The sequence below is a fragment of the Leptinotarsa decemlineata genome, unplaced genomic scaffold, assembly GCF_025532065.1.
Source record: "Leptinotarsa decemlineata unplaced genomic scaffold, Ldec_3_MD MMD2_tig00026317_RagTag_RagTag, whole genome shotgun sequence".
In the NCBI taxonomy this organism is placed as follows: domain Eukaryota; kingdom Metazoa; phylum Arthropoda; class Insecta; order Coleoptera; family Chrysomelidae; genus Leptinotarsa; species Leptinotarsa decemlineata.
In genome coordinates, this window is record NW_027412686.1 from 2,019,379 (window position 1) to 2,035,494 (window position 16,116).

Below are 16,116 nucleotides of genomic sequence, written 5' to 3' on the forward strand. Positions count from 1 at the left end.
GAGCCTAAAGCGGGTAGTCTGGCTTCCGCGCGCCTTTCGTCACTCTGACATAAAAACAAAAAAAATTATTTAAACATATTAAATGTAAATATTGAGGAATGAAAAAATTCATGTAATGTTGGAATACATCAATAAACAATAATCCGCAGTCATAAAATTTTTATCCCAATTTTAACGTTAATTATAAATTTGTTAATTAATAACTTTTTCTGAATTGAAAGTTAATATAAAAATCCCTGGCATTTTTTCCTTTGGTGAAGTTATCCTTAATAGGCAAAAAAATAGATTATCCTTGCCAAAATTAAAAAATTGTTATGTTCTATTTTTGTATTAACAATTGAAAATTATAATTTTATAAAAAATACATTACAAATTTTTTTTTCTAATTTTTTATTGTTTCAATGTCTCATGGCTACAAACTAATTAATAATTTTTTTTTACAGCTATTGTTAATAAATTTATTATAAACAAAAACATTGTTTGTAAGCAATACGAAATTTTTTTTTGCATTATGTTAATTGAAAAAAATCATGATTTTTAGAAAAAAAATGGTTTTTTAAAAAAATTCCTTTGTTGCTAAAAAATGCGTTTGTTAATTAACAATCGTTTTTTGCAACTAAATATTAAAATTAAGAAACCGTTTTTTTTTAATCATAAATTTTATTGTTCTTTAAGGTTTTTTTTATTCTTTTTTTAATTGTTTATTAAAAAAAAATTTGTTATGAACAAATTTTTTCTTATTTAATTTTTTTTTCAATACTTTGTTCTATAACTATGTGTTTTTTTAAATTTATTCTATTTTTTATAAAACTTGTCTTTTTCATTCGCTCCTTCGCTTTTATAATCATAATAACTTTTAAACTATTGCAGTTATGACACAATATTAAAAGTTTCATAAAAAATAGAATGAATGAAAAAAAACACATAGTTGGTTTTATTTTAGAACAAAGTATTGAAAAAAAAATAAATAAAAAAAATTGTTCATAACAAATTTTTTTTAAATAAACAATTAAAAACAGAATAAAAAAAAGTTTTTTCAAAACCTTAAAGAACAATAGAATTTATGATTTGAAAAAAAAACGGTTCCTTAATTTTAATATTTAGTTGCAAAAAACGATTGTTAATTAACAAACGCATTTTTTAGCAACAAAGAAATTTTTTAAAAAACCATTTTTTTCTAAAAATCATTTTTTTTTCAATTAACATAAGGCAAAAAAAAATTTCGAATTGCTTATAAACAATGTATTTGTTTATAATAATTTTATCAACAATAGCTGTGAAAAATAACAAAATAATAATAAGTTTTTAGCCATGAGACATTGAAACAATAAAAAATTAGAAAAAAAAAATTTATGTATTTTTTATAAAATTATAATTTTCAATTGTCAATAAAAAAATATAAGATAACAATTTTTTTAATTTTGGCAACAGTAATCTATTTTTTTGCCTACTAAGGATAACTTCATCAAAGGAAAAAAATGCCAGGGTTTTAGTTTAATAATTATAGGGATTTTTATATTAACTTTCAATTCAGAAAAAGTTATTAATTAACAAATTTATAATTTACGTTAAAATTGGGATAAAATTTTTTTGACTGCGGATTATTGTTTATTGATGTATCCCAACATTACAAGAATTTTTTCATTTCTTAATATTAACATTTAATATGTTTAAATATTTTTTTTGTTTTTATGTCAGAGTGACGAAAGGCGCGCAGAAGCCAGACTAGAAATGCTGGAAACTATTTCATTCGAATTGCCTCTAATGTTATTCTCATTTCTATTATTTTCCCATGCATACTTGTGTCGCTACCTATCGATGCAGTTCCTGGAAAGTCACCCTGTTCTGAAAAATGCTATTCTTCACAGTCCATGAATATTCATTTGCAGTTTCACTTTTGTTTATTTTACTCATACTTACGTAACATGAAATACCGCAAAGGATTACCTACCACTTAATTATCCACTTTCATTGTTCTAAGTGCACGTCCATGAAAAAAAGTTTCAGCTTCTGAAGAATGTTATTGCTTTGGAGAGTATTTGCAAGAACATAATAAGTGACCATAACACACCGCATCAATTGTTTTCAAGAAATGCAGGCGTTAATATTGACGTTGTTCTGCGTAAAACAAGTATTTTTACCTTGACTACTCCTCCGAGTTTCTCGACAGGTGGCATGAGAATTCTCTTATCGTTTTTTTTTTTCAACAAATTTGTCTGTAATTACAAAATTCAGTAATGAATAGTTAAGAACTTTTCTTTCAGGTTCGATTCAACAACATTTGTTAAAAGCCATTCATTATAATTTTTTGAATTTTTTTCAATTGATGTAAAAAATAGTAGGTTGTCAAAATGAAATATGAATTCATAAATTTTAACTCTTTTCAGTCTTTTCTGTAGTTCGTTATTTCAGAAATTACTATTTATGGATTTGTTAATTTTTCATCAATATTCATAGCAATAAAGAATCCAAGAACACTTTTATCTGTATGTAGTAAATATGTATATTATCTATACATCTACAGAAAATGAATTTCACTATCCCCATAGGACATAACAGTAATTTCCCATAGGTAACATACTTTTTTCAGAATTGTTTTATTTTTCTTGGCATTGAATTGAACATTAACACAACCATTATCACACATATCACTTGAGGTGAGATATTTTCCACAATAACGTCAAGTCATTTTTCTCTTTTTTACTCAAACTGTTGCGTAGAGCCTAGATGATGATAGTACGACCAGCTATCGAAAGCGCTCGCATATAATTGAATAGAAGTTATAAAGCTTCAAATCCTCTTTGTGACTGACATTAATATATATATATATATATATATATATATATATATATAATATATATATATATATATATATATATATATATATATGTATATATATATATATACAGAAGCCAACCGCACATTTGTTGTTGTTGACTCCGTGCGTATGTGTTGTTTCCTGCTTTCGGCAAACAAGTGTTGCCTATCTTTACACTTAGCTGCACCGCGCTGATGAGGCCAATAGCCAGAAACGCGTGTCCGCGGTTTGCCTTTTTTGGAGTGTTGTGTCCACGAATTGTTTCATTTTTGATTGGTATCATACACACTCGATAAAATCTCTATTTATATATATATATATATATATATATATATATATATATATATATATATATATATATATATATATATATATATATATATTTATAGCAATTTTATATTTCATAATGGTTGTGAAAACTTTTCGGAGAAACCAATTATAAAACTGTATTTTTCCCAGAAATGTTTTCAATGTGTTTATAAAACAGCTATAAATAGGAAATTGGCACCGCTTTATAAAACATTACAGTCTTTGTTAACATTTTGTAAGGCCTTTTACAATTTTTTAGTAATTCCAAATAAGCGTTATAAAATAAAATGTAGTCTTAAACGATAACGATAAAATGAAAACTTCTTCAAAATGTTTTCATAAAGGCGCAAGAAGTAATTTTGTATTGGACACTAGAAAACATTTAATAGACATGTCACCAATTAAAAACTAACAAATAGAATGGTAAGTAACTCAGTTTGTTCTGAATAATATAATTTTAAAATATCTATGTACTTTTTATATCACTATATGTGCAGTATTTCATATTTTCAACTCATCTAATGTCAGTATTCCGAATTGCTATCATTTTAAAATGGCGTCGTTCTATAAAATAATTTGGTATCAATAGCAAGAGTATTAACGTATTTTAGCTTCTATGTTACCCCCATAAAATTGTTGAGAAAAACTTAGTTCTAGGTATTGCGGCAGAGTCGGACTACTTTTAAAGCTAAATATTTTTATAAAAATGAAGATAGGAAGGCTCACATATTGTTTGGATGAATATTATATGTGGGGATGATTTGACTAAAAAGCTTCTTCCACCGATTCTTCCACCGATATCGACTGGATATGATATAAAAATCAAAAGTGAAACAATTAGTGGACACAACACTCCAAAAGTGAGGCAAACCGCGGACACGTGTTTCTGGCTATTGGCCTCATCAGCGCGGTGCAGCCAAGTGTAAAGATGGGCAACACTTGTTTGCCGACAGCATGAAACAACACAAACGAACGGAGTCAACAACAGGAGCCAACCGCACATTTGTGGTTCCAGTTAGATGTAGCCTGGGAATTCTAGGTCTTCTAACTGGAACCACAAATGTGCGGTTGGCTCCTGTTGTTGACTCCGTTCGTTTGTGTTGTTTCCTGCTGTCGGCAAACAAGTGTTAATAATTCAGTTGTGTTAGTGAAAAATTTGAAGAAATTAACTGAAGTAACTCATATTTTGAAAATAGCAGACACTAAAAATAAGATTATATTATCAAGAGAAAACTCAACCCGTGTTTGAAAGTAGGTTAGTTTTTTTTAGGTACAAATGTCCTTTTTTGCTACTGGAAAGCCGTCTGACTTGTCCACTTCACCCACTTCCTCCCATATTTTCATGGCATCTGATTCATATTCTTTTGGATATTATTTGGGCAAGCAACTTATTCCATATAAGTTGCTTTCCTTCGTTGATCTAGTGCCTTACATTCGCATGCTGACCGACTCCTCTGTTGCACTTCCTGCAGATGAGGTCTCCGTTATTATAGCCCTTTTTGTTCGGTTGTCCTCTCGATGGATAGTGTTCAGTGAGAAGCCCTGTAATTATTTTGAGTTGATTCTCGCTGTGTTGACGCAGTTCTCCTGTTCTTTTTTCAGAAGGTTCTCTCATAAAGATTTTACCGTCACCGTTCTTAGGTCTATTTTCCCAGTTCTCTTGAATTTCTTAGTGACACATTAACTGGTATGGAGATTTGCCACCCCCGGGTTGGGGTAACAAAATCTCCAAGCTCGACACTCATCAGCTTTTTCGTTGTTCGTGATACTAGGTTTTCCTGACGCCCAGTATAGAGTCAGTTTCAATGTCAGTTTGTTTTTTCAGTTATCTACGGCATTCCCAAACCAGTCTTGAATTCATTTTTCGAAATTTGTGTACCATTGCAAAGATTTCAATACGATAAAAACCTCAGAGCGTAGTAAAACTCTCTAAATGCCTCTGAGAGAGGCGTTTAGAGATAGATAGATACTTGTGATGCACTGTTTGGAACGTTTGGTGTGGCAATGCATATTACTCAAGATCTCAACACCAAACCGTTATTTTCAACACCTCGACACGTGTTTCAATCACCAAGTGATCATTTTCGAAAGGAAATTTAAACTGTTTAATCTTCTCTTGAAAATGATCACTTAGTGATTGGAACACTTGTCGAGATGTTTGAAATAACGTTTTTTTCAATGGCAAAACACGAACACAATCCTCAACACAATCCTTAAGACGCTCTAAAAGCGGTGCCTGTAGAAAAGTAGCGATTCACATTGGATTTGAATCGCTGGAGATTAAATTCATTTGGAAAAACGTTCTAGGAAAGTTTATTCCACAAAAACGCAATTCTTCAGATGAAAGAGTTCTTAATCAGTAGAGGTCTACTGAGTTGAACCTCAAAACGATAAGCAGCCACAGTTCGGTGCGTATTTCTGATATATACCGCTCTTGGTGGAATAAAATGTGCCAAGTCACTTAAACACCACCCGGGAAAGTACCTATAGAAAAGAAACAAATCTCCAACCTTTCTTCGATGTTCCAGACTATCAGGTTGCGAGTGATGTTTGCGTCTCCAACCAGGCGGATGGCTCTTTTCTGGATGGAATCCAGCTGCCTCAGGATACTCCAAAGAAGGTCTGACCTGGGCTTTATAAAGCCTCAACAGTTGCTGAGGTGTGTACAGTTTTTCTGGTTTGGAACAATCTTCCAAGCTTTTTTAATTCCAGCGGCCTTTGCAATTCCAGCGACATGATTGTGTCAAGACATACTGGTGTCCATTTCAACCCTCAACAAACTTATCAAAGCAGAAGGCGGAATTGTCTGTCCTGATATTGGGATACAACTCCAGTAATATTCTTTAATCTATAGAAAGCCGATTCGCTTCCTATCATTCGTCAAGAGCCTATATAGGGTGGCCAAACGAAACGAAACAGAGCCGTTATCAGGAACGCCTCGACATTCTGAAGGAGACATGATTATCCGCTTCTCCTGATTCTTTCACTTTCATTCTCGAATTAGAGTAAGACTCACCCCAAAATATTTTACTGTGGCAACATGAGTGAAATTTTAATACAAAAATATTCATTGTTTTCGACAAAATTAGTTTTTTATATGTGATGGAATTAAAAATAGCATGAAAACGCTTGAGAAAGCTATTGTATGGCGAAACACATGTTGCGGTTGTGTAAACTGTTCAGTGAAAATCTCACAATGAAGTGTTACTTGAATTAGGTAGAACGGTAGCCGGTCGGGTTGACGTCGGTGCTTGCCCCACTCACTCAATCGACAGCTGTGTGAAGCATTGGTTCAAGCCGCAGGCCGGACGATCGATTTTCACTTGCTATCGACTAACCCGTGTTGGGAATCACACGTTGAAAGGTAAGACCTCGTTAGTCCATAGCTGGCACAAGTTTCGATTTTTGAGAGTTGTCGTTCGTAGGGGCATGATATCTGGTTTACGAAAAAACAGAATTATTGACAAATTAGACAATAAATTAGAAAATGAAAAGTTTATTAGGGAAATAATGGATACTGTGGTTGTTATACTCACTTTGAATTTTAGTCGACATAAACATTTGTTTGGTTCACTAATCGACAAGAAGAAGGAGTATTAACACCCACACTGCATTTTATTTTCTACACTTTAAAACTCTGTTCTGAAACCTGCATTTGTTTCATACATACATACATAAAAGATTTGCAACGATCTAAATACGTCCCAAATGGCTATAGTCGCGGGGCAATAATTCATAATTTTATCTATATTATATGACCGGTTACCATTCATACTTTACGACGCAATTTAGTAACAATAGGCTTTTTTATGGATTTCCTCATACTTCTCCATTGATCGCCCGCGTTGGGAAACCATAACACCGATGATGTTTTCCAGCACGACACAACTAACGAGTTGTTTCATTTATGTTCGCAGCTCTCGATAGCTCTTTTCCTCTGTGGGTTTCTATATTTGCACAGAGACGTGCCGTGCATTTGTTCGGCTGGATATTTCACCATGTTCAGTCTCGCAGTATACTGGCAACTGTTTTTCTTTTGTATTTTCATCAGCAATTATTTTCATATCATATAGCTTTTCGTAGACATGAACAAACCAGAGCTGCATTATGTACGAATGAGAAATCTGGAAAATAATAAGAATTTGTTCAAATTTAAGTAAGAATACGGTACTTACGCTCCAAAGCGCTAAGTACTCAAGTAACCAATACCGGTACTCCATACATTACAAAGGTATTTACGTATCAGTACCAAGTACTCTTCCTTTTTCCGAAGTTCCTAAGTACATTACACACGTATCAGGTACAAAGTACTTCATATTAAATGAAGTATTTAAGTACTATTCACTCACTAATGAAATTCTTAATTTTGAACTATTGGGTTGTTTTAAAAGTTTTGTCCGTTTTAATGCCATGTGTGTTTGTAACTCTCCATATCTCAATAAATATGTATTTTTTTTTAATGAAATGAATAAAAACACTTCTCTCTAATTTCCACTGATTGTTTCATTTTTATAACCGGTTTCGGGTTTTACCCCATTATCAAGTATAAAACTAACATATGAAATGTTAGTTTTATACTTAATTATATCATGAGTTTTTTGTAAGCTAGAAGAAGAGGTAGTAGAATGAACAAGGATGCCAACTATAAAATTCAACACTGAAGATTATAGAGTTTGTCAAAACTTATAAATTCAAGAGTGGAAACCTACATAAATCGAATTGCTCGATTAGGGGTATATATTTCGGGTTTTCAATTGATTTGTTAATTTCCATGGCTTCCAACTTTAGGTAAACTTGCCTGTATTTGGATTACATCAGGTACTATTCTTTGTGTTGGATCTTCTCTAGGTTTATTGTTTCTAGGAGTGTGAATTATATCGCCCGTTCCCATGTGAACCGCTGACCATGCTGAAGCAGAATCTCGCGATTCTGGGAAACTGATGTGCAAGCATTCTTATCTTCATGGGAAGAATACTTTTGTAATTCAGTTATAATTTTGCTCTCATACTGTTAACATCAATTTTTGTTAATAAAATTAATTTTTAAAAAAGGACTTTGACATCCGAAAGTTATATTTGGCGCAGTCGGTAGGATACTCGAAATTGAACGTATCGAACGTGCAGTTTTCGTTTCAACGATTTATCGGGTATCGAACTTGTTGTTTTGTCTTGTGGAGGTGTTTGTGAAGGAGTGGCTCTTCAAACCTCAAGAAACCCAATCCATCGTGGACCTTTAGCTACCCTCAACAGGCAGATCATCGGGGAGTGGAACAGAATCGTCCAGTCTCGCAAGGAAGTCTTTCTGGAAATCAAAAATCGAGGAACCAGTCGTCTACCTTATAAAGGATGCTCAAAGTTCTTACAATTTTAATGTAAGTCGTAATTTTTAAATGTCTATTGATAACTTATCTCAAATTCTTGGAAAGTTAAATTTGAATAACGAAAACCCTTCAGCTGACTCTTCAGTTTCTTTGCCTAATTCTTCTAGTAGTTCAAATATAATAATGGCTAATCAATTCAACTCAGAATACCTTAGGTGTGTGCCTGAATTCGACGGCAACCCTAATGATTTAAATAGATATCTAGCAGTTTGTGATTCAATAATTAATACTTTTTATAATGTGGCTGAGCCGACAAGTTTTCAAAATGTTTATTTGCTGAACTGTCTCATTTCAAAATTATCAGGCAATGCTAAAGTAGTAGCCAATATACAGAATGTTTCAAATTGGAGAGAACTCAAAGATACATTAACCAGAAACTTTGCCGATCAAAGGGATGAAACTTGCCTAAACAGAGACATGGTTATGCTTAGGCAATCCCCTAATGAAAAGCCTCAACAGTTCTATGATAGATGTTTAAATATATTGAACCTATTGTGCAATTATATCGACGTTCACGAAATCACACAAGAATCTAAAAGGTGTAAAAGAGATTTATATAGCAATTTGGCATTGAAAACCTTTCTTTCTGGGCTCAAGGAACCCTTGGGTACTACAATACGTTGTATGCAACCCAAATCTCTCAGTGAAGCATTGCAGTTTGTTTTACAGGAAGACAATGTACATTACTTTCAAAATTTCTCAAATAAGAATACATTTAGACCAAACTTTCAACCTTCTAGAACACCAATTCAGATCAGACAGCCAAATTCTTCTCCTGCCAATAATTATAGTACACCAAATAACTTTTTCAGACAGCAAAATCAATTTCCTTCACAACCAATACCAATTCAGCCACGAGCACCAAGCCAACCCCAAAAATTCTTTACCAACGCGCAAGTTTTTAGACAACCATTTCAAAACAGAAATGTTTTCAGGCCCAATCAGAATCAGAACCTCACAAAACCTACACCCATGAGTGTATCCACCAGAAATACATATCAAACAAATAAACCAGTACCAATGAGTGTTTCGACAAGAAACGCCCCTAATTATCGATCAGGTCCCTCAAACTCATTTCAAAACCAACCCCAAAGAAATTTTATATCAGAGGAATTATTTAATACGGTAGTTAGTGACACTCAAAATGAACCAAATTATAGCGAACACGAATATTACGCTGAAGAAGATTATAACGAACATTATGACGAATTTCTATACTGCGAAAATGAAAATCAGGAAAGTAACTTTGACAATTCCGAGGTAAATTTTCAGGAAATGCCAACCACGAACAATCAAACCTAGTTCCGCAAATCATTTCTTTCAATAATTCTAGTTCTAGCGAATTATCATATATAACATTTCCGGAATATGACGCAAAATTTCTCATTGATTCAGGCTCCACGAAATCTTTTATAGATCCAGAAATTGCTCAAAAACTGTTTCCAAATCGAATTAAATACGACCCGTTTATTGTTTCCACAGTTTTCCAAAAATCAGCTCATAAGTATAGCGCATCTATGCCCGCTTCAAAATTATTCAATTTGCCACAACAAAAACATTTAAAATTTTTCCTTTTCAAATTTCATGACATTTTCAAAGGATTAATTGGTCTTGACAATTTAAAACTTTTACAAGCTAACCTAGATTTTGGTAATGGCTATCTTATCACTCCTTATGCGAAAATAAAACTGAAGTTTCAAAAAACAAAAAGCGATCTCAATTTAATTACGATTGCTCCAAGATCTGAGCAAGTGATACAGGTCAAAACATCAATTCAGAATGGTGAAATAATAATACCTCACCAACGCTTCCATAATTGTGAATTGCCAGAGTGTCTTACTGTTGCAAATAAAGGTAGAGCTCTCACTACAATTTTGAACAACACCACCAAACCAGTAACACTGAATTTTTCAGAACCAATCGCTGTTGAAAAATTTGATAAGAACGAAATTCAAAAAATCGATTTTCATAATTTTGATTATTCCCCTAAGCAAAATTTAGATTTTTCAAAAATTCGATGTGACCATTTGAATGACGAGGAAAGATCTAAGATACTTTCGCTGTGCAAAGAATTCTCTGACATATTTTATTATGAAAATACCCCGCTGACTTTTACGAGCCGTGTAAAGCACCAAATTAGAACATCTGATGAAATACCGGTGTATACAAAATCATACCGGTACCCATTCATACACAAGCAAGAAGTCGAAAATCAGATCAAAAAAATGCTCGACCAGAAAATTATTCGGCCAAGCAATTCTCCTTGGTCATCGCCTATTTGGGTGGTACCCAAAAAGGTCGATGCTTCTGGGAAGCAAAAATGGAGGGTTGTTGTTGACTATCGCAAGCTCAATGAGAAAACGATAGATGACAAATACCCTTTACCTAACATCACAGATCTTCTGGACAAACTGGGAAAATGCCAGTATTTCACAACACTCGACCTGGCCAGTGGCTTCCATCAAATTGAAATGGAAGAGGACGATATTGAAAAAATAGCTTTCAATACGGAACATGGCCATTATGAGTACCTGAGAATGCCATTTGGTTTGAAAAACGCGCCAGCTACCTTTCAGCGCGTAATGGATAATATCCTTCGTGGTATCCAGAACGAAAAGTGCTTGGTATACCTCGACGATATTATTATCTTCTCGACTTCCCTCCAAGAACACCTTGAGAGCCTTAAATCTGTCTTCAACAGGCTGAGAAGCTCAAACTTCAAAATTCAGCTGGATAAATCGGAATTCCTACGAAAGGAAGTAGCCTATCTGGGACACGTCGTGACTCCCGAAGGTGTCAAGCCGAATCCAGATAAAATCACAGCCATCAAAAATTTCCCCGTCCCAAAAACCACCAAACAGATCAAAGGATTCTTGGGTTTGTTAGGTTACTATCGACGCTTTATCAATAATTTCGCTAGACTAACGAAACCATTAACCAAATGCCTGAAGAAAGGCGCAAAAATTGAACATAATGCAGATTTTTTGGAATGTTTCAATACCTGCAAAAACCTGTTAATCAATGATCCGATTTTGCAGTACCCCGACTTTTCTAAACCTTTTAATCTCACCACGGACGCAAGTAAATTCGCCCTAGGAGCTGTCCTTTCTCAAGGCCCTATAGGCCAAGACCTTCCAGTTGCATACGCATCTCGGACCCTGAATGACTCTGAGCAAAATTACTCAGTCATTGAGAAAGAGCTTCTCGCGATCGTATGGGCTACCAAATACTTCCGCCCATACCTCTTTGGACGAAAGTTCAATATAGTCACTGACCATAAACCCCTTCAGTGGTTATTCTCTCTGAAGGACCCCAACTCAAAATTGCTGAGATGGCGGATCAAACTAGAGGAATACGATTATACCATAATCTACAAAAAAGGCAAGTTGAACACCAACGCCGATGCTTTATCCCGTGTCGAAATCCACACTAAGGACACCAAAACCTTTTGGGAGGAATTGGATGACATACTAGACGAATCACAACGTCTAACAAATCAAGGTGTCACTTTCAGTGGTCAAGGAAACCCAGTAAGTCGTTGCCTTGAAACCCCGGATTATCAACCCTCTTCCGATATTTTGATGATTGGAGAACCTAATCTGGACACTGAATATTCCCCCATCATGATTCCTCCTAACGAAATGCATGTAAATAATACGGACAACGAGTTACCTCCGAAAAGTCACACAGAAAATGACAATCTTTCTTTACAAGTTCAACCTGATACCGAACGTACAGGAGATGAACCCCTACCAGAACCCAGAATACACGAAGACAATGAATTACCTTCCACAGGTAATGGAAGAAATGACATTTCTTCACCATTGCAACCTAATATCGAACAAATAGAAGATGAACCCCTACCAGAACGCGAAAACCTTGAAGATGACACCATTCACTCAAATGCTGAACAGAACCCTGTTGTAACAATTCCAATAGCGCAGTGTGCCGTGAACCTAGGGCTCAATCAGTTGATTATAAGCTCAGTTCTCCATTCTCCGGCCAAACCTAAAACTACCATTCTGTTCGAGAAAAAGATGAGAATTCATGTACAAATATCGCAAAATAATACAGAAAACGATATTTTGAATTTTATCAAAGAATATGTCGCCCCAGGAGTGCAGTACCATGTCTATTTTGAAAACCCCGAACTTTATGAACCATTTTCGGCAACAATTCAAAAATATTTCAAGTGGCCCTCTATAAAGTTCAAAAGGTGTACCAAAAAGCTTCTGGACGTTACAAAAAAAGAAGACGTTCAAGAAATTATCAAAAACCACCATGAAGGTAAGTCAAACCACCGCGGTGTTGACGAAACTTTCGCAAGAATTAAGGAAAAACATTACTGGCCGAACATAAAAGAAACCATTCAAACATATATTAATCAATGCCTTATTTGCCAACAAAGCAAATATGAGCGAAACCCCATCAAAATGAAGCTCAACATCACCCCTACAGCAACCAAACCTTTCGAAATCGTACATATGGATACATTCACTATCGAAAGTAGAAAATTCCTCACAATCATAGACAGTTTTTCAAAGTACGCACAGGCATACCTAGTCAACTCCTTGACAGGTACGGAAATAGCCGACAACCTCATTCAATTTTTTTCTCATCATGGTATCCCCAAACGAATTATCGTTGACAACGGTACCGAATTCAATAACTTTCTCATTTCGGAACTCCTGGCTTTACACAAAGTCGAAGTTCATTTCACATCACCACACCATCCTCAATCCAATGGAATGATAGAACGGTTCCATTCTACCATTCTAGAACACATTCGTCTACTCAACACTAGAGGATTTTTGAAAACCCCTCCAAAAATGAAAATGTTGTACGCAATTTTGGCATACAACCACTCTATACATTCGGTCACAAAACTCAAGCCAATTGACATCATAAGTGGTCACATTTCAACCAATGATCCTTTCAATATTGATATTGATCGGAAATTACTAAATGATTACACCAATGATCACAAGGAACGATCGAAACTCCTCTATTCCAAAATAAACCCGGACCTAATAAAGCAAAAGGAAAAGATAGTAGAACGAGAAAATAAAAAACGCGATGATCCCATTGTATTCAAAACCAAACAAAAAGTTTACGTGAAAAAACATATTAGGCAGAAGGATGCAAATAAATTTCAAAAACCAACTCAAATCAAAACGGTCGATCATACAATGAAAACAGTTTCTACAGAAAACCAACAAAAAATTCACATGGACAATTTAAAACGTCCCCTCAAAAAATACCCATCTCCCATTAAAAATTGATTAATTTTTCAGATTATCTGGAACTCTCGGACTCCAGGAAAATATATCTAAACAAAACCTAAAGAACAATCCAGGACTTATTCCTCTCAAACTTGGAACAGCCAAAGTCGAAACGCACGCATATTCACTTATTCATTATTATGATTTAAATCCAATAATCGTGGAGGTAGATAAACTGAAATTCCATTCAAAAAATGTAAGGACACTTGTAGGCAGTCACAAAGACTACTCATGGGACACATCTAACTATTTAAAAATATTAGAATTTTCGGAAAAGGAGGTGACTGATAGACTCAACAATATTTTACCACATCCACTCAGAACAAAGCGCGGTCTTATAAACGGAATTGGATCCATTTTCAAGTCGATCACAGGAAATTTAGATTCCAACGATGGTGAAAAATATGACCGCCTGATCAAAGAATTACAAGATAATCAAAATAATCTAGTAACGAATATCAAGAAGCAAAACTCACTCTCAATCTCATTAATTGATCAGTTCAATAGTACAGTTCAGCAAGTGAAACATAACGAAAGGCTTTTGGAATCAAAAATTAATCAAATAGCAAAAATTGTTGAAAATCAAACGTATAAAGAAAACTCTATGTTTATTAAAGACATTTTGAATCAGATAATCAATACATTTGAAATCATAAATTCAATTTTGCAAGATGTTGAAAACTCAATACAATTTTCTAGACTGAACATTCTTCATCCTAGTATTATAAAAACAAAAGATTTGTTCAAAGAACTGCAAAAATTGAATAAAATCGTTGAGAAAGACCAACTACCAATTGAAATAAGTTTCGAGAATACTTTGCTTTATGAAAAAATTATTAGCCTCAAAAGCTATATATCAAATTTCAGAATAACCTATATCTTGCATATTCCAATTACCCATCCATCAAATTTCGATTACTATCACCTATTTTCTATTCCGATATTAACTAAGGGTCAGTTTAAGGCTGTTATACCTCAAAACAAATATTTGTCAAAAAACGAAAAATTGTATGCATTCTTGAGCGATCCTTGTTTGGAGATCTCCCATCGAACCTATATCTGCCCATCCACCAACATCAGAGAGCTGACAGAAGACAATCCATGCGAAATCCAGCTACTCAATGTCCAGAACACCTCCACTTGTAAGCAGACTGTCATACATTTATCGAGACCAGCCATTAGACAACTAGATAACTCAAACAAATGGGTTGTCCTCCTACCGGCTCAACAAACTACCAAACTCAAGTGCCAGAACCAGAACGAAATCGAGAACCTACTACCTGGAAGTTATCTATTCGACATTCCAATTGGATGCCAGTTATCCTGTGGCAACCAAATCATAACCAACGATCACCAAGTTACCAATAGTGAACCAATCATCTTACCAGACTTGGAAGAAGGGAAGCCAGAGCCACCCAAATCAATAGGGATCCAACTTGATGACCTGAACCTGGACGAACTTCATTCAATAAAAACCGCAATAATGGAAAACGAACCGATTATATCTTTCAAAGACGTAGCACATATCCCAAGTTTTTGGACGATGTTTATCTACTTGGTCCTAGTATCAATCTGTTTGTACCTACTGCACAAGAAGATTGGCTTCAGAGGGTGCAAAACCAATGGACCATCCGAACCAAGTCAAGATATCGAGATGTCTAGGGTTCAACTTCCTCGCTGACCCTCCTACGTTGAATCTTCGGGGGGAGGAATTATATCGCCCGTTCCCATGTGAACCGCTGACCATGCTGAAGCAGAATCTCGCGATTCTGGGAAACTGATGTGCAAGCATTCTTATCTTCATGGGAAGAATACTTTTGTAATTCAGTTATAATTTTGCTCTCATACTGTTAACATCAATTTTTGTTAATAAAATTAATTTTTAAAAAAGGACTTTGACATCCGAAAGTTATATTTTGTGTCTTGATTTGTTTAATATATTGAATGCCAGGTCTTGTTGTGTTTTGAATTGTACTTGTTCCTCGTTAAGTGATTTATGACTGTTAAATTTATGGATGTTTAAGTTTTCCCAAATGTCCATGCGGTTTCCCTTATTGACATGTTTTATGAGTTTTATGTTGTCTGGTGGGGGGAAATTATGTTTGTTTTGTATGGCATGTGTTGCGAAGTTTGATTTATACAGCGTGATTCACGGTCGATGGTAGGTTAGACGTTTCTGGAAAACGCAAAGCATGATTTTTGTGAAAATTTCACCTCTCACATTTCCTTACCTGTTCTATCGATCTAAAATATTTTCAGCATTGCGGCGTTGCCACTTTTATCAAAAAGTCCTAGCAGTTATATTTTTTTAAATAGAACACCCCGTA

At 34.4% G+C, this 16,116-nt stretch overlaps 1 protein-coding gene across 1 annotated transcript; it reads left to right on the forward strand.

The window, feature by feature from the left end:
- Window positions 1–7,995: 7,995 nt before the first annotated feature.
- On the forward strand, window positions 7,996–15,704 carry LOC141485354 (uncharacterized). Its single transcript, XM_074181854.1, has 2 exons — window positions 7,996–8,498; window positions 13,802–15,704. Exons 1-2 carry the CDS (start codon window positions 8,473–8,475, stop codon window positions 15,468–15,470), a joined length of 1,695 nt encoding a protein of 564 aa, XP_074037955.1. The 5' UTR covers window positions 7,996–8,472; the 3' UTR covers window positions 15,471–15,704.
- The last annotated feature ends 412 nt before the right edge of the window (window positions 15,705–16,116 follow it).

Bases quoted from the DNA above. Each gene is read 5' to 3' on its own strand.
- LOC141485354 (XM_074181854.1), top strand. From the start codon at position 8,473: ATGCTCAAAGTTCTTACAATTTTAAT. The intron at 8,499-13,801 runs GTAAGTCGTAAT...TTAATTTTTCAG, and splicing joins AAAGTTCTTACAATTTTAAT to ATTATCTGGAACTCTCGGAC.